Raw genomic sequence first — 18,706 nt, forward strand, 5'->3', positions numbered from 1 at the left:
GGACGGAGATCTTGCCAAAATCCTTGCTGCACTACAACCTCTGACCAGATCTCAGCCTCCAGCACAGATACAGCTTGCTGACAGTCCTGCAGATGTGCCCTGGATGCAGCGGAAAGGTGCTAATCCCCCGCGGAGCAGGCCTCCAATCTGCTACAAGTGCCGAAAGCCGGGGCATTACTATCGAGAGTGCCCGTTAAACGAGCAACCCCTGGGGCCCCGGGCCAACCCTCAGGAGTAGAACCCCGTGGCCCCTCGGACTGGAGGGATCGGTATGTCGGAGCTCGACCCATCATTCCCGTGGTGGTGGACGGTATACCGGTGATGGCTCTCTTGGACACTGGATCTCAGGTAACCACCATACCATACACATTGTACCAGCGGTATTGGGGGACGGACGAGCTGGCACCCCCAGACACTAGTATCACGCTGATTGCTGCCAATGGACTCCCGTTGACCCAAGTGGGGTATAAGCAGGTGGCCATGACAGTGGGACAGGCTGAACTGCAACACCAGGGTATGATTGTGATCATGAATGAGCCCAGTGATCATAACCCGAAGATAGTGCTGGGAACCAATGTGATGGAGCACTGTATGGGTGATGTGTTGGCCCTATTGCAGCAGCTGGCCGCCACGGCGGCAGGGAGCCGACAGAGAGCTGTGCAGCGTGAGATTCGTGCCTTGATGTACCGCCAGCATGTAAATTCAACAGGAGGAGAGATTGGTGGCGTGAGAGTGATGGATGCGGCCCCGTTGCTTGTGCCCCCCAGGAGTGAGATGATGATTTGGTGTAGGGCAGCCGTAGGGCCTCAGGGGCGTGACTACCCTGCCATGATGGAGCCCATCCCCTCCGAGCACTGGCCCACCGTAGTAGCCGCCCGAGGGGTGGTAGACGTGAAAAAGGGGAGGGTGCCCGTGAGGGTGTTGAATTGTGGGGAGGAAGAGGTTAGGCTCCCCCGGTATGCCACCATCGCCAAACTACTCACCCTAGATCCTCACACCATTCATGAAACCAGTCCCTCCGTCTCCCCACCTGCTACCAGCACTTCCCCACCGCAGGGGGGGGTGAAGGAGTGGCACCAACAGCTACATGTGGGCACTGACGATACCCCTACACATCACAAAGCGGGGGTACACAGGGTGGTACAGGAATATGAACAGGTATTCAGTAAGCACCCACTAGACTTCGGGCAGATCAAAGGGGTCCAACATCACATCCCCACTGGTGAACACCCCCCTATCAAAGAGAGGTACCGGCCTATTCCCCCTGCACATTACCAGTGTGCTAAAGATATGTTGAGGAATATGAAGGAGGCAGGGGTCATTCGGGATAGCTGTAGTCCCTGGGCCGCTCCGTTGGTACTGGTCAAGAAGAAGGATGGTACCATGCGGATGTGTGTGGACTACCGGAAGATTAATCAGATAACCCACAAAGATGCCTACCCACTGCCCCGTATTGAAGAATCGTTGGCCGCGCTGCGGACGGCAAATTATTTCTCTACCCTGGACCTCACCAGTGGATACTGGCAAGTGGCCGTGGCCCCAGAAGACCGGGAGAAGACCGCCTTCACCACCCCGATGGGGCTTTGCGAATTCAATAGCATGCCGTTTGGGCTGTGCAATGCCCCTGGGACCTTCCAACGGCTGATGGAGTGCTGTTTGGGACATTTAAACTTCGAGACCGTCCTGTTGTATTTGGATGATGTGATTGTTTATTCCCAGACGTATGAAGCCCATCTGGAGCACCTGGCCGAGGTGTTCGCGTCCCTTGCCAAGTACGGGATGAAATTGAAGCTCTCTAAATGTCACCTGCTGAAGCCCAGGGTGCAGTATCTCGGGCATGTGGTGAGTGCGGATGGAGTCGCTCCCGACCCTGAGAAGATCACTGCCATCCAGAGCTGGCCGAGACCAACTACAGTGAGAGAAGTAAGGCAGTTCCTGGGTCTGGTAGGGTACTACCGGCGCTTCATCAAGGGGTACACGAAGATGGCTGCCTCCATGCAAGACCTCCTCGTGGGACAGACCAAAGGGGGGCGACCAGCCCCACTGGTGTGGGAGGACAGGCATGAGGAGTCCTTCCGTCAGCTGAAGGAGGCGTTGACCGGAGAAGAGGTCCTGGCGTATCCGGACTACAGCTGCCCATTCATTCTCCACACTGATGCCAGCAATGTGGGTTTGGGGGCAGTCCTATCCCAGGTCCAGGAAGGCAAAGAGAAAGTGATTGCCTATGCTAGTCGAAAACTCCGGCCGACCGAGAGGAATCCGGAGAACTATAGCTCTTTCAAGCTAGAGCTCCTGGCACTGGTGTGGGCTATCACCGAGCGGTTCCGCCACTACCTGGCCGCTGCAAAGTTCACCGCTTTTACGGATAACAACCCGTTGACCCATCTGGACACGGCCAAACTGGGTGCATTAGAACAACGGTGGGTAGCCAGACTAGCCAACTACGACTTCACCATCAAATATAGGGCCGGTCGTGTCAACATCAATGCTGATGCCCTCTCTCGAATGCCCCACTTGTCAGAAGGTGAGTGCAAAGATGATGACCTCGAGGAGATCGAGTTGCCTGCATTCCACCGGCCGTCAGGTGAGAAGATCCATGCCCATCAGCAACGGGTGAATCTGGATCCGCTACCTAGTCAGAAGTGGCAAGAAGCTCAAAATCAGGCGCCTGCGGTCCGCTTGGTCAAGAACCTGGTAGAGCAAGGCGCCGCTGGGATGGACCCTGCCGCCCCAGCGGAGGCCCAACGCTTGTGGAAAGAACGGGCCCGACTGAACCTGCATCAGGGGAGGCTGTACCGGGAGCTGATTAACCCGAAAACCCACGAGAAGACCCGCCAGCTGGTTATTCCCCAGGCTGATGTACCCACCGTTCTGCAGGCGTACCATGATGGCGCCGGCCACTTCGGGTGGAAGAAGCTGGAGATGCTGTTAAGAGAGCGGTTCTATTGGAGTGGGATGCGGGAATCGGTAGAAGCCTGGTGTCGGGAGTGTGGTCCTTGTACGTTGAGGAGGAAGGATGAAGCTAGCCAGAAGGCCCCCCTGCATCCCACCGTTACACACCAACCGTTGGAGCTGGTCGCCTTGGACCATGTGAAGCTCACCCCCAGCCGAAGTGGGTACACCTACGCTTTGACCATAGTGGACCACTATTCTCGGTTCATGGTGGTTGTCCCGGTCAAGGACTTAACCGGCCGTACCGCTGCAAGGGCGTTCCAGGCGTACTTCTGTCGACCCCATGGATACCCTGAGAAGGTGCTCACCGACCAAGGTCCAGCCTTTGAAGCGGAGGTATTCCAGGAGTTTTGTCAGCTGTATGGTTGCAAGAAGATCCGGACCACTCCTTACCATGCCCAGACCAACGGTATGTGTGAGAAGATGAACCATCTAGTCCTGGGTCTCCTCAAGACATTGCCACTAGAGGAACGGAACCTGTGGCCGGAGAAGCTGCCTGACTTGGTCGATATGTACAATAATATCCCGTCCAGCTCGACAAAGTGCACCCCAGCGTATCTGATGAGAGCTCGGCCTGGCCGGCTGCCAGTGGACTTGGAAATGGGATTGGAAGCCCCAGAGACGCTCCCCGCAACGGCTGAATGGGATGCCCGGCGGAGGGTGCAGTACCGACAGATTCAGGAGTATGTGGAGAAGAACCTGGGTCAGAGTCGAAAACAGCAGGAGCGACAGTTCAATCAGAGAGCGGCTGCCGGGCCTTTCCAGCCGGGAGATGTGGTGTTGAAGCGGAAGAGAAAAACCCACAAGTTGGATGATCAATGGGAACAAACCCCCTACGTCATCCAGCCCACCGGATGGGAAAATGGCAAGACTTACCAGATCAGTCGCGACCAAGGGGGCACTTTGGCCACGGTTTCGCGGGACCATTTGAAAAGGTGCCCACCAGCCTTGAGGACCATGCCGGAGGTACCAGCTCCTCCTCAGCGGAAAAGGAAAAAGAGGTGATCCACACGGTGATGGGTGACTTCCCCGCAAACTGGCCTATGCAGAACGGCGCGGTGATACTTCCAGTGATACTGTTCCCACAGCCCGTGGATGAAGGAGTAGTGGAAGTGGTCAACCGTGAGCCAGAACCAATGCCAGTACCCAGGGATGAACCTATGCCCAGCTCCCCTATGCCTCCACCTGCCCCACACGTAAGCCGGGAGGTGGAACCAGTTGTTCCCTCTACCCCACTGCCCAGCACCACTGACACCGGGCCAGGAAGGTCCACCCGTTCCAACCTAGGTAGACCCCCACTTAGGTACAGGGAGACCGTTTTGTGATAAAAGGGGTCAGGGAATGTACCGTATGGTTGTTTGTTTGATTGTTTGGAAAAGATGATAAATGAAAATTACCGAAGAAGTCACCTGATTTGTTCGTTGATTTGCAACCGGCTGGAGCCGGCACCGTTGTCCCCGTGGGGACCGTTTAAAAATGCATGGGAACTATCCATGGACAAGCCCGTGAACTTGCAGGGCAACCACAAACGTTAGTGGCTTGTAAATATGTTGGGTACCGTTACCGTTTTCCGCAGGCCGCCTCCGGAGAGGCAGGTTGGAGGGAGGGCCCTGAGCAGAGCAGGCTGGGGCCCAGCTACCAAAAGAACCGGTGGCTACCCTCTGGAGGGCAAGGACAGATCCCGCTCGGGTACCGTGTGCTGGACTGTGGGTCAAGGGGTGCTGCCTGGGTTTTAGGGGCAGCATCAGGGCCAGGTTACTTGGGTGGGAGAGAGCGGAAACCGTAACCGTACACCGTTGCAACGTTAAAGTGATGTGCCTCCCGTTTGGGAAGAGTTATTATTAAAAATGTATTCTACTGTATTATGTTATACCTTTTACTTTACAGAAAACAAAAAGGAAAATAAAACCGGTGTTGGACGGGCAGCCCGAGGACGGTCTGCGTTTTGCTAAGGGGGAATGTGACGCCCTGGGCAAGCCAGGGGTCACAGATTACAACAACACACACACACCCCACATTCCCTGCAGGTACACCAGATAACCTACAAATCCTTGTTGCCTTCCTCCAGAGGCTGGTGTCCACACCAGGGGGTGGAGCCAGGCGGTTGGTGTCCGCCCACCTAGGAGGCCACAGCTCTGGAGGCAGGAAGTTCCAGGCAGTTGAGCCCAGGGAGGGCAAGTGTAAACAACGCAGTTAAGGGGAGAGAGAGAAAGGAGGAGGAAGTGGAAGGAGAAAACAACGGAGTGTAGCTCAGGAGGGAGCTAGAGTGAAGTGAAACAGCAGTGAAGTGACAGAAAGCCTGAAGTTGGTCTGTGGCTGTGTGCCCAGACGGAGTCAGCAAGGTCAGCAGACGGCGGTGAAGGTCTGCAGTGGGACTGTCTGGACGTTACTGGAAGGACCCCGTTGGCTGTGTGCCCGGAGTGAGCGGATACAAAGGGCAGTCAGCACCAGAGCAGGGGCTTTTCGGATCCCAGCAAGGCTTGGAGTCGCTGTAAATTGCTAAATCCGTTAGTGAAGGGGACGTAGATCTCCCAACAAGCAAGTCCTGATTGACGGCAAAGGCCCAACCACAACGTGGAAACACCGCCACCGCCAAGGCACCAGTTTCCCAGGGCCGGCGCCTGCGGGCAAAGTGTGGAGCTCCTCCGGCCCAGATTGCAGTCGGGGAGCGGGTAACCGGTGGGAATCCATCGCTACCAAACAAACATTTCAAAGGTGCAGGGAAGAGACCGTCACCGCTAACTGCAGGGAACCGCAGCACCGTGAACCGTCCGAGGGACCCGTCCAACCAGCCGTTTGTTTACCGAGAACTGTGTCGTGTTTACTGGCTGAGTGAGTACCTTCGTGCCGCAAGGCACAGCGCTGCCCCTGCGCCCCTGCACCCCACTGGGCCCCGGGATCACCAACCCCTACCCACGGAGGGACAACGCAACAACTGGCTGCTCCGCCTCACCATCCCCGGGACCCCCACATAGAGCAGCGGTGGTGTACACTCAATCACCACAACCGTGGGTGGCGTCACGGACATTATCCCAACACCCCAAACACCCCTTTCACTCACGGGCGAGGAGCGCCGCTCAAGAAACCCCCGGGATCCGGCCCACGGCTCGAGCCACCACTGAGCAGCCGCCGGACCCGAGCAGAAGGGGTGAGCGCGGTGTGCTGACACCCTCCTCCCCGCCCGCGACATTTGCCTTCGCGCCTCTACTGCTCGAGAAGACGCTCGAGCGGGAACTTTTCGCGCCAAAGATGGCGACTTCTGAAATTTTTCTGCCGGATACCTCCGGCGGTAACAAGGCGCACCTCTACCAGACGGCAGAGCGGTAAGATCCTGTTCGTGACGCCAAGTTGTCGCGGGCGGGGAGGAGGGTGTCAGCACACTACGCTCACCCCTTCTGCTCGGGTCCGGCGGCCGCTGCTCAGTGGTGGCTCGAGCTGTAGGCCGGATCCCGGGGGTTTCTCGAGCGGCACTCCTCGCCCGTGAGTGAAAGGGGTTTGTTGGGTGTGGGGATTGTTTATAGTCCGTGACGCCACCCACGGTTGTGGTGATTTCACCACCGCTGCTCAATACGGGGGTCCCGGGGATGGTGATGCGGAGCAGCCAGGTGTTGTGTTGCCCCTCCGTGGGTAGGGGTCGGTGATCCCGGGGCCCGGTGACGGTTTGGGAGGTGCAGGGCCTGGTGGGGCGCAGGGACGCGGGGGCAGCGCTGTGCCTTGCGGCACTGTGGTACTCACTCAGCCTGAGACGTTGACACAGTTTGTACGGTAAACCAAACGGCTGGTAAGACGGTCCCACGGACGGCTGCAATTGCTCTCCCAGTAGGTGACGGTGATGTCCCTCTTCCTTGCACCTTGTGTACTAATTGGTTGCGATGGGTCCCCACCGGTAACCCGCTCCCCGGCTTCAAGCTGGACCGGGGGAGCTCTACTCTTTGCCCGCAGGCGCTGGCCCTCAGAAACTGGTGCCTTGGCGGGTGGCGGTGTCTCTGTTGTACAGGTTGGGCTGTTGCCTTCACTCGGGTCTTGGTTGTTGGGGGATCTACGTCCCCTTCACTGACGGATTCGGCAATTTACGGCGACTCCAAGCCTTGCCGGGGTCCGAGAGGCCCCTGCCCTGGTGCTGACTGTCCTTCGGAACACTGCTCCAGACCACCGGGCACACAGCCTACGGGGTCTTTCCAGGAACTTCCAAACGGTCCCCCTCCAGACAGTCACCGCCGTTGCTGACCTTGCTGACCTGCCCTGCACTTAGCTGGACTCTTCAGGCTTTTTTCTCTCTCTGTCACCACTCTTGCTTTCCTCCGTTTCTCCTTTACTTTCCTTACTTTCACTTGCTGTTTACTTTAGCCCTGTCTGGGCTACTCCTCCACTCCTTCCACTTCCTCCTCCCTGACTAGACTCCACTCTCAAGCTCTTCCCTGAGCTGACTCCAACTCTCGACTCACTGGTTTCTCCCGCCTCCAGAGCTGTGATCTCCTTGGTGGGCGGAGCCAACCGCCTGGCCCACCCCCTGGTGTGAATCATCAGCCTCTGGAGGAAGGCAACAAGGATTTTTGGTTCAGCTTAGATGTGCCTACCTGGGATGTAGGGTGTGGTGGTGTGTGACCTGTGTCCCCTGGCTTGCCCAGGGCGACACATGTACACAGTGACTGCTCCAGCAGAATAGTGAGTGCAGCTCTGGAGTATAATACAGGATATAACTCAGGATTAGTAATGTAATGTATGTACACAGTGATTGAAATACTTTCAGTGTACTTTATTATATAAAGGTAATTGGTTTGTTAAAACTCTCTTTATCATATTTTTTATTTTATGATTTTGTTTTTAGTGAAACAAACTTGAAGTTCAAGATGTCCCTTGAAGTAACAGATACATTTCTCCAAGAAGAGCAGGGGCTTTCAGAATTTGACGGTGAGGTTGTCATAGTCTTGTTCGTATTTCACTGAGTTGTGTATGAAAGAGATATACTGTATATATAATATATGTGTGTGTGTGTGTGTGTGTGTGTGTGTGTGTACAGCATATCATGTACATTTTTTATTATAACTTTCAACACTGAAGATATGATGCTTTCATACAATGTTGTCAGTGTGCAGCTTATATAACAGTGTAAATTTGGAGTGTCCTCTAAATAATTCCACACACAGCCAATAATGTCTACATGGTTGTCATCCCAGAAGGAAGCCTCTTTTAAAGATGATACACAAGAAAGCCACAAACAATTTGCAGAAGACAAGCAGCAGTCCCCGTCGTTTGTGCGTCACGGGCAATTAGTTGTCCGTGGCGCACAAAGTCGTTAACCCCCTGTCACACGTACTTACCTCCCAGGCGACCACACTGTGGGCGGCGAATATCCTGTTCCTGAAGGCGTCACAGCGACGTCACACGGCAGCCGGCCAATAGAAGCGGAGGGGAGGAGATGAGCGGGACGTAAACATCCCGCCCACCTCCTTCCTTACGCGTTGCCGGCGGGATGCAGGAAAGCTGTGTTCGTCGCTCCCGGGGTGTCACACGGAGCGATGTGTGCTGCCCCAGGAGTGACGAGCAACCGGCGCGCAGAAGAAGGAACGAGATTATGAAAATGAACGACGTGTCAACGAGCAACGATAAGGTGAGTATTTTTGATCGTTCACAGTCGTTCGGAGGTGTCACACGGTACGACAGTCTCTAACGATGCCGGATGTGCGTCATTAACAACGTGATCCTGATGACATATCACCAGATATATCGTACCGTGTGACGCCTGCATAAGGGCTTTGATTACTAGAACTGTCCTGTTGTCTAATGAGACCAAGATAAACTTATCTGGTTCAGATGGTGTAAAGCTTGTGTGGTGGCAACCAGGTGAGGAGTAGATAGACAAGTGTGTCCTGCCTACAGTCAGGCATTGTGGTGGAGGGTCATGGTTTGAGGCTGCCGGCTGTGGGGAGCTCCAGTTTATTGAAGGAACAATTAATGTCAACATGTACTATGACATACTGAAGCAGAACATGATGCCTTCCCTTCATATTCCAACATGATAACAACTTCAAACACCTTTAAGACCACCACTGCCTTGCTAAAGATACTGAGGGTAAAGATGCTAGACTGGTCAAGTGTCTCCAGACCTAAACTCTATGGAGCATCTGTGGGTCCTCTTCAAACCGAAGGTGAAAGAGCACAAGGTCTCTATCATCCATTAGCTCTGTGATGTCATCGTGGAGGATGGAAGAGGATCCAGCAGCTCCTGTGAAGCTCTGAATTCCATGGCTGTTAGGCACAGGTGGTAAACTCCGCTCTACTCACTGCGCTCACTGCTCTGCTCTACCCAGTCTTGGTTAGTCTCTCTGAGCTTCCTTCTGTGGCCTTATGACAGTGCTGCATCCTCCTGTTGCTGGTGAGTTCTACCTGGCCATAGGGATGTGCAGCCAGTTCCTGCAGGTGTTTCACCCCACTGTGTTCAGCAGAGTTTTAGTTACCTGACCTATTACTAAGTAGCGGGGGGTTTATGAGGCAGCTTCTCCCATCACGCTTTGCCTGATCTAGATTCTAGTTCCATTCCAGGCAAGATTCCTGCAAGGTGCTTCCTCCATTATCTCTTCCGTTTTCTGACCTGGTCTGCTTACTCACTTATCTTATCCTCTCTGCTCCTCACCTCAGCTACGAATACTGAACTTTGCTGTCTGCCCTGATCTCGGACTGTCTGACTCAGTCCCCTCCTTCACCCCCTGTACCTTGTACACCTGTCTTGACCTGTCGGTCAGCTGCTTCAGTCCCGGGGACTGACCTGCAAGTGGTACCTGCGACTACCCATGGCTCAACCTATCCTCACCACCAGAGGCTCTAGTGAATACTCAGTAGTAGTCGCTTACTATATATATATATATATATACATATATATATATATATATATATGGATAATATATATAAAGCTGAATGTGTGTATGTGTGTGTGTATGTGTGTGTGTATGTATGTCCGGGATTGGCATCAGCACCGTCGCAGCTACAGCCACATAATTTTGCACACTCACACGTCTGGACCCCGAGAGCGTCATAGGCTATGTTTCGAGGGGAAATTGCAACCCCACGCTTTACAGTTATTCGACAAAAAACCTGACTCCATTAAAGCGAATGGAGCTGGGAGCCACAGTGCAGCCAGAACTTCAGAAGAATGCGCAGCCACGCCCTTATATGGAATGTTGGTGTGTCACAATGCATCCAGGGAAAGAGGCAGACACAGACAAAGAGACAGAGATAGACACAGGGAAACAGACAGACAGGGAAAGAGAGGGAAAGAGACAGACAGGGAAAGAGAGGGAAAGAGACAGACAGGGAAACAGACAGACAGGGAAAGAGAGGGAAAGAGACAGACAGGGAAAGAGACACACAGGGAAAGAGACACACAGGGAAAGAGAGGGAAAGAGACAGACTTGGGAAAGAGGGAAAGAGACACACAGGGAAAGAGACACACAGGGAAAGAGAGGGAAAGAGACAGACTTGGGAAAGAGGGAAAGAGAGACAGGTTAAGAGACAGACACAGACAAAGAGACAGATTGACAGGGAAAGAGACAGACAGGGAACGAGAGGGAAAGAGACAGACAGGGAAAGAGACAGACAGAGAGAGACAGAGAGATATATACAGAGGGGGAGACAGACAGAGAATGGGAGAGAAACAGAGAGACAGTTACTATCCCGGGCAGCGCTGGGTGCTATGTTGTGAGGCGAAATTTTAACCCCGCGTGTTCCAATTTACCAATCAATTTTGCCCCTATCTACATAATGGGGAAAAAGTGAAACGAAAAGTGTTGGAGGCAAATTGACAGCTCCAGATGTGAACAAGGGGGACTTAAAGAATGAGAGCGATGGCGCCAAAGAGTATGTACCGTACAGTTGCTAAGGTGGGGCCCCGACATGGGATACTCACCACACTCGGGGATATGAACACGCACACACACAATGCACCACGCACTACCACGTGCTCGAACACATATACCACCCTCAGCACACATCTCACCACACATACACCAACCTCGCCACATAATCGCCCTAAACACACACAAGTCTGGGATTATCCTCCAAAAATAAAAATCTGATTAATAAGCAGCCAAACTACAAGAACAATAAATGTACCACATAGGAAATACGGCAGCTGTCAGTCACATGACCTGTCTATATGTGTAAGTGTGAGCTAATATATACTGTCAGGGGGAGGGCTTTCTGTTGCCTGGAGATTTATCAGGCTACCAATAGCAACCAATCACAGCTTAGCTTCTATTTTGCTACAGTTAATTAATCTGAGCTCTGATTGGGTAATATAGGCAACAATTTAATAATTACATTTCTATCTATTTGTTTTGTGGTGTTTGTGTGCACAATACATTTTTGTTAATACATTTTATTTTGTTAACAGCAGTTATTAACCCGGGCGAAGCCGTAAAGTACAGCTAATATATGTGTATATATATATATATATATATATATATATATATATATATATATATATATATATAAAAATATATATATGGATAGATGGATAATATATATATACACAGGCATAAACAATGATATGTTGGGACACTTCCCGCTACACTTCCGCTACTCCAGGGTAAGTCCAGCCCCAGGCGCAGTAAGTACACACCCACCAGCTTAACAATGCCCATGAAAGTTAAGGCCGCGCTGGAAAATAATGGTGGCCACAAAAAATATTCACACTTTGAGCACAATTTGGCCATTTTCACTTAGGGGTGTACTTACTTCTGTTGCCATCAGTTTAGACATTAATAGCTAGGTGTTGAGATATTTAAAGGATGCCACATTTACACGGTTATACAAGTTGCACACTGACAGTGTATATTGTATCAGAGTCCCATGAAGAGATATAAAATATTTTGAAAAATGTGATGGGGTGTACTCACTTTTGCAAGATATAGCGTGTGTGTTTGTGTATACATACATACAGTGCCTACAAGTAGTATTCAACCCCCTGCAGATTTAGCAGGTTTACACATTCGGAATTACCTTGGCATTGTGACATTTGGACTGTAGATCAGCCTGGAAGTGTGAAATGCAGCAAAAAAGAATGTTATTTCTTTTTTTATTTTTTTTTTTAAATTGTGAAAAGTTTATTCAGAGGGTCATTTATTATTCAACCCCTCAAACCACCAGAATTCTGTTTGGTTCCCCTAAAGTATTAAGAAGTATTTCAGGCACAAAGAACAATGAGCTTCACATGTTTGGATTAATTATCTCTTTTTCCAGCCTTTTCTGACTAATTAAGACCCTCCCCAAACTTGTGAGCAGCACTCATACTTGGTCAACATGGGAAAGACAAAGGAGCATTCCAAGGCCATCAGAGACAAGATCGTGGAGGGTCACAAGGCTGGCAAGGGGTACAAAACCCTTTCCAAGGAGTTGGGCCTACCTGTCTCCACTGTTGGGAGCATCATCCGGAAGTGGAAGGCTTATGGAACTACTGTTAGCCTTCCACGGCCTGGACAGCCTTTGAAAGTTTCCTCCCGTGCCGAGGCCAGGCTTGTCTGAAGAGTCAAGGCTAACCCAAGGACAACAAGGAAGAAGCTCCGGGAAGATCTCATGGCAGTGGGGACATTGGTTTCAGTCAATAACATAAGTAACGTACTCCACCGCAATGGTCTCCGTTCCAGACGAGCCCTTAAGGTACCTTTACTTTCAAAGCGTCATGTCAAGGCTCGTCTACAGTTTGCTCATGATCACTTGGAGGACTCTGAGACAGACTGGTTCAAGGTTCTCTGGTCTGATGAGACCAAGATCGAGATCTTTGGTGCCAACCACACACGTGACGTTTGGAGACTGGATGGCACTGCATACGACCCCAAGAATACCATCCCTACAGTCAAGCATGGTGGTGGCAGCATCATGCTGTGGGGCTGTTTCTCAGCCAAGGGGCCTGGCCATCTGGTCCGCATCCATGGGAAGATGGATAGCACGGCCTACCTGGAGATTTTGGCCAAGAACCTCCGCTCCTCCATCAAGGATCTTAAGATGGGTCGTCATTTCATCTTCCAACAAGACAACGATCCAAAGCACACAGCCAAGAAAACCAAGGCCTGGTTCAAGAGGGAAAAAATCAAGGCGTTGCAGTGGCCTAGTCAGTCTCCTGACCTTAACCCAATTGAAAACTTGTGGAAGGAGCTCAAAATTAAAGTCCACATGAGACACCCAAAGAACCTAGATAACTTGGAGAAGATCTGCATGGAGGAGTGGGCCAAGATAACTCCAGAGACCTGTGCCGGCCTGATCAGGTCTTATAAAAGACGATTATTAGCTGTAATTGCAAACAAGGGTTATTCCACAAAATATTAAACCTAGGGGTTGAATAATAATTGACCCACACTTTTATGTTGAAAATGTATTAAAATTTAACTGAGCAACATAACTTGTTGGTTTGTAAGATTTATGCATCGGTTAATAAATCCTGCTCTTGTTTGAAGTTTGCAGGCTCTAACTTATTTGCATCTTATCAAACCTGCTAAATCTGCAGGGGGTTGAATACTACTTGTAGGCACTGTACATACATCTATATATATAATTGCCTTATTCTGTCTGTCTGTCTGTCTGTCTTGCTCCAAAATTGTGTCCTTACGGTGACACAAAGCTGATTGGCCGCTGGGCTTGCCATGGCCCCGCCCCCCCGCACGGATTGGCTGCTCGCCCAGGCAACTTGCCCACGCCCCGCCCCCCTCACGCAATGCACGCTCGCTCTGGCCCCGCCCCCTGCACGCATTCCCCGAACCGACTGACACGGAGCCACGACTCCCAGGTGAGTACTGTACCCCCGGGAGCCCACATCAGCGTACGCCGCCAACCCAGCCGACACATACCCTCGCATTGCTGGGGTTGCCGCCGTATGCTGGTGTGGGCTCCCGTGCGAGCGGGGGACGGGATACGCTGGTAACCATGGTAGCATAGTTACCAGCGCATCAAGGTCCTGCAGCGGCGGAACATACACACACGCACGCACACACACACACATCAGATCACACTCACTCTCACACACACCTCACACACACATCACATCGCATCCACACACTCACAACATCCTGGGATATCGCTTGCTTCTCGGCGGCGATACTGTGCAGTGAACTTCCAGGACCTGCCGGAGGATCACATGGCCAGAAGCATGTGGTATCTCCGGATGTTGTGAGTGTGAGCGCATATGTGCAATATCGTCAATGTCTGTGTGCGTGAGTGTATGCGATCGGGTGTGTGTGAGTGTATGCGATCGGGTGTGTGTGAGTGTATGCGATCGGGTGTGTGTGAGTGTATGCGATCGGGTGTGTGTGTGTGTATGCGATCGGATCTGTGTCGGCAGAGGAGCACAGCGTGCTGGAGGAGGCTGGGAGGAGAGAGGCTGATCCTGGGGAAGGCTGGGAGGGGGAGGCTGAGAGAAGAGAGGCTGATGCTGGGGGAGGCTGAGGCTGGGGTAGGCTGGGAGGAGAGAGGCTGATGCTGGGGACAGAAAAGGCTGATGCTGGGAGGAGAGAGGCTGATGCTTGGAGGAGAGAGGTTGATGCTTGGAGGAGAGAGAGGCTGATGCTGGGAGGAGAGAGGCTGATGCTGGGAGGAGTGCTGGGAGGAGAGAGGCTGATGCTGGGAGGAGAGAGGCTGATGCTGGGAGGAGAGAGGCTGATGCTGGGAGGAGAGAGGCTGATCCTGGGGAAGGCTGGGAGGGGGAGGCTGAGAGAAGAGAGGCTGATGCTGGGGGAGGCTAAAGCTGGTGTCACACATAACGACGACGACAACGACGTCGCTGCTACGTCACCATTTTCTGTGACGTTGCAGCGACGTCCCGTCGCTGTCGCTGTGTGTGACATCCAGCAACGTCCTGGCCCCTGCTGTGAGGTCGCCGGTCGTTGCTGAATGTCCAGCTTCATTTTTTGGTCGTCACTCTCCCGCTGTGACACACACATCGCTGTGTGTGACAGCGAGAGAGCGACGAAATGAAGCGATCAGGAGCCGGCACTGGCAGCTGCGGTAAGCTGTAACCAGCGTAAACATCGGGTAACCAAGGGAAGACCTTTCCCTAGTTACCCGATGTTTACGCTGGTTACCGACCTCCGCTCTTGCTGCCAGTGCCGGCTCCTGCACTGTGACATGTGGCTGCAGTATGCATCTGGTAATTAACCCGATGCATACTGTAGCTAGGAGAGCAAGGAGCCAGCGCTAAGCAGTGTGCGCGGCTCCTTGCTCTCTGCACTGTGACATGTAGCTGCAGCACACATCGGGTTAATTAACCCGATGTGTACTGTACCTAGGAGAGCAAGGAGCCAGCGCTAAGCGCGGCTCCCTGCTCTCTGCACATGTAGCGACGTTATGATCGCTGCTTCTGCTGTGTTTGACAGCTAAGCAGCGATCATAACAGCGACTTACAAGGTCGCTGTTACGTCACCGAAAATGGTGACGTAACAGCGACGTCGTTGTCGCTGTCGCTTAGTGTGACACCAGCTTAAGGCTGGGGTAGGCTGGGAGGAGAGAGGCTGATGCTAGGGACAGAAAAGGCTGATGCTGGGAGGAGATAGGCTGATGCTGGGAGGAGAGAGGCTGATGCTGGGAGGAGAGAGGCTGATGCTGGGAGGAGAGAGGCTGATGCTGGGAGGAGAGAGGCTGATGCTGCGGGCAGAGAGGCTGATGCTGCGGGCAGAGAGGCTGATGCTGGTGCAGCATGGGGGATGGAGCACGATGGGGGGTGCGCAGCATGGGGGATGGAGCACGATGGGGAGCGCGCAGCATGGGGGATGGAGCACGTTTGGGAGTGCGCAGCATGGCGGATGGAGCACGTTTGGGAGTGCGCAGTATGGCGGATGGAGCACGTTTGGGAGTGCGCAGCATGGCGGATGGACCACGTTTGGGAGTGCGCAGCATGGCGGATGGAGCACGTTTGGGAGTGAGCAGCATGGCGGATGGAGCACGTTTGGGAGTGTGCAGCATGGCGGATGGAGCACGTTTGGGAGTGCGCAGCATGGCGGATGGAGCACGTTTGGGAGTGCGCAGCATAGCGGATGGAGCACGTTTGGGAGTGCGCAGCATAGCGGATGGTGCACGATGGGGAGTGCGTAGTATGGCGGATGGAGCACGATGGGGGGTGCGCAGCATGGGGGATGGAGCATGATGGGAGGTGCACACCTCCCCCCAACACACACACACACACACGCGCACTGCACAACACACACACACACTGGGAACCACAAACACACACAACACACAAACACCGCGGCATACATAAATATACGCACATACCGCACAACACACACATTGCACAAAACATACCTCCCCCCAAAACACACCACACACACACAAACCGCGCAACACACACACAACGCTACAGACACAGCGCTCCACAAACAACGCAACACACATACAACACTGCTCTCACCCCCCATCACACCCAGACAACACCCAGAACATGTACAGCCCCTACACAAACACTTGGTAACTACACACAACAACATCTATATATATAACAAAAATCATACATGAACTACACAATACGTAAATTCTAGAATACCCGATGCGTAGAATCGGGCCACCTTCTAGTATATATATATATATAGATAGATAGATAGATATACAGTATATCCCAAAAAAAGTGAGTACACCCCTCATGTTTTTCTAAATATTCTATTATTAAAAAGCATATATAAATGGTTATTTCTTATATATATTTAAATTTTATTTTTCTAGGACTGGTTGAATGCGAGGAACCAAATAATCGTCTGGATAAGTTTGTTGGTACTTTATTCTGGAGAGGATTGAGTTCAGGGCTTGATAATGATAAAATTTTACTCCGAGGCTGTAAAATCCGCAACACACAGTACTGTCATGGCCTGGTCATATTTGCAGGTAATTTCTGCATTGATCTTTATTTGCAACTTATGGTAGATATGTAAGGGGGGTGGTCAAGGCTCTGCCACCCCTGCAGAAGTGACTGGCACACAGGAAAGTTTATTAAATGTATTAGTCTGCACTGTGTACTTTCGTGAATGGCCACTAGGTGGCAAGGGGAGCCAGTTAGTTACTGCTTTCCTGACACCCCTAGGTAGGAAGGGGTTAAATAAAAGGAGGGGGAGAGAGTATAAATAGGGTAGGATGTAGAAGGAGGACAGGAGACTCCCCAGTAGGGGAAAGAGATAACAAGCCCAAAACATTTGACTTGAGAAGATCCTAAGGGTTGACCCTTGACACTGGACACGTGGGGTCTTGCTCATTAGAGGACTTGTTGTAACTGCGTCCTCAGAGGAGGGGTTGAGTCCGGACGATTGGTGTGGCATCTGTTTTCCTGGTTAGAAAACCCAAGGAAATCCCCTGCGAGACAGAAGGTCAGTGGGCTCTTAAAGGTGGAGAGTAGGGCCTGGCCAGAGGCACGGGCTGAGGAATGCTGTCGTAATAAGCCTCTTCAATAGGGCAAGCTAAATTCCTGTGGGACAGAGTGGCTAAAGGACTTTTTGAATCGACTACTGCAGTGTGACGTCAGACAGGGGAATAAGGGGCCTAGTACCATTCGAAGAAGCACAGATGCCAGGAAAGGGGTTGGCCGTTAAATTGTATATTGAAATGGAGCTTAGAAGGAACCCCGACAGGGTCAGAAGTGGTGCCCGTGTATGGCGATCTGAAAGTACCCATTTGATGAATGCAAGTAAAGTTCCGCTGGTTAAAAGAAGTGCATCTGTGTCAGATTCATTATCTCAGCGGAAGAATGAACTGTGGCAAAAGCATCCTTGCAGTGGAGTGGCGACCAGGACACAAGGGGTTAGTGTGGCGCCCCAGGACCTGGTCGCCACAACAGCATTGCCCTCCCAAAAGGGTTAATGCTGAGCCTGGAGGTAATTGGGAGATCTATTGGCCAGTAAGTTAACACTCAACACAGTTCTCCCTCCGGCCAGCAGGGGGAGCTCTGAACCTGGAACTTCAGGGAGCATTCCTTAAGTCTGGCTGGAAGGAGGAAGTGGTGGTTAGTCTGGAGACAGGAGTGAAAGAGTGCAGACGCAGAGTAGTGCTGCCTTGTAAACTGGGGCCTAGAGCTGGGATAGCTTGGCCCAGTGAAGCAAGGGGAGCAGAGAGGCACAGCAGGGACTCGGACATCGGAGTCTGTAGTTGCCAGGGCATAAAATCCATCCCTGGTAGCTGAATCCGGAGGGCAGGAGAGCTGTAAGCCCCCTGTCCCAGAAGCAATCTGAAGGTACAGCTGCATCCCAAGGGCCCGGTGTAGACTCCAGCAGAGTAGCACCAGAGAGGGCCTGCGCAGTCTACCACACAGAAAAGGGGACGAACAACAAGTCCCAGCAGCAAGAGGGCAATTGCAAACCCAAAGTGCAGTGTCCTAACACAGCAGAGAAAGATTAAGGAGTAGGCCTCATACTCAACTGGCCAAAGATCACCCCAGGCACTTCCAGGCCGGCCGGATCATCTTTACCATCTGTGACGGTCTCCCTGGACTAAGTTTCTGCCGAGTAAAAGAGGAAAAGGTAAAGAGACTACTGTTTGTGCCTGTTTCTTTCATTGCTGGTCGGCCCTGCACCGTGTTAGTCACGCAGCACCATAGACTTCCACAAACACCAACCGTGCCCCGGGCATTGCTCCACCTGTGGGGAGCAGTACTACCATTGCTGCCATAACATCATCCCGGAGGCCTCACACAGCAGCGGTGGCTTAGTAGCCGCATACCACAGGTGGCGTCACGAACACAAACTTTAATTCAAGCCACATATTCAACTGACACCCACCAGGGCCACGGAGCCGG

At 52.3% G+C, this 18,706-nt stretch overlaps 1 protein-coding gene across 1 annotated transcript in view; it reads left to right on the top strand.

The window, feature by feature from the left end:
• LOC142256432 (phospholipid-transporting ATPase IC-like) overlaps positions 1–18,706 on the top strand; it is a 165,482-nt gene that overhangs the window by 57,208 nt on the left and 89,568 nt on the right. The window contains exons 9-10 of the mRNA XM_075328118.1: positions 7,781–7,863; positions 16,651–16,809. Of these exons, the coding sequence (XP_075184233.1) occupies positions 7,781–7,863; positions 16,651–16,809 (242 nt within the window). The remainder of the gene's footprint in view (positions 1–7,780; positions 7,864–16,650; positions 16,810–18,706) is intronic.

The sequence above is a fragment of the Anomaloglossus baeobatrachus genome, chromosome 1 (assembly GCF_048569485.1).
Source record: "Anomaloglossus baeobatrachus isolate aAnoBae1 chromosome 1, aAnoBae1.hap1, whole genome shotgun sequence".
NCBI lineage: Eukaryota > Metazoa > Chordata > Amphibia > Anura > Aromobatidae > Anomaloglossus > Anomaloglossus baeobatrachus.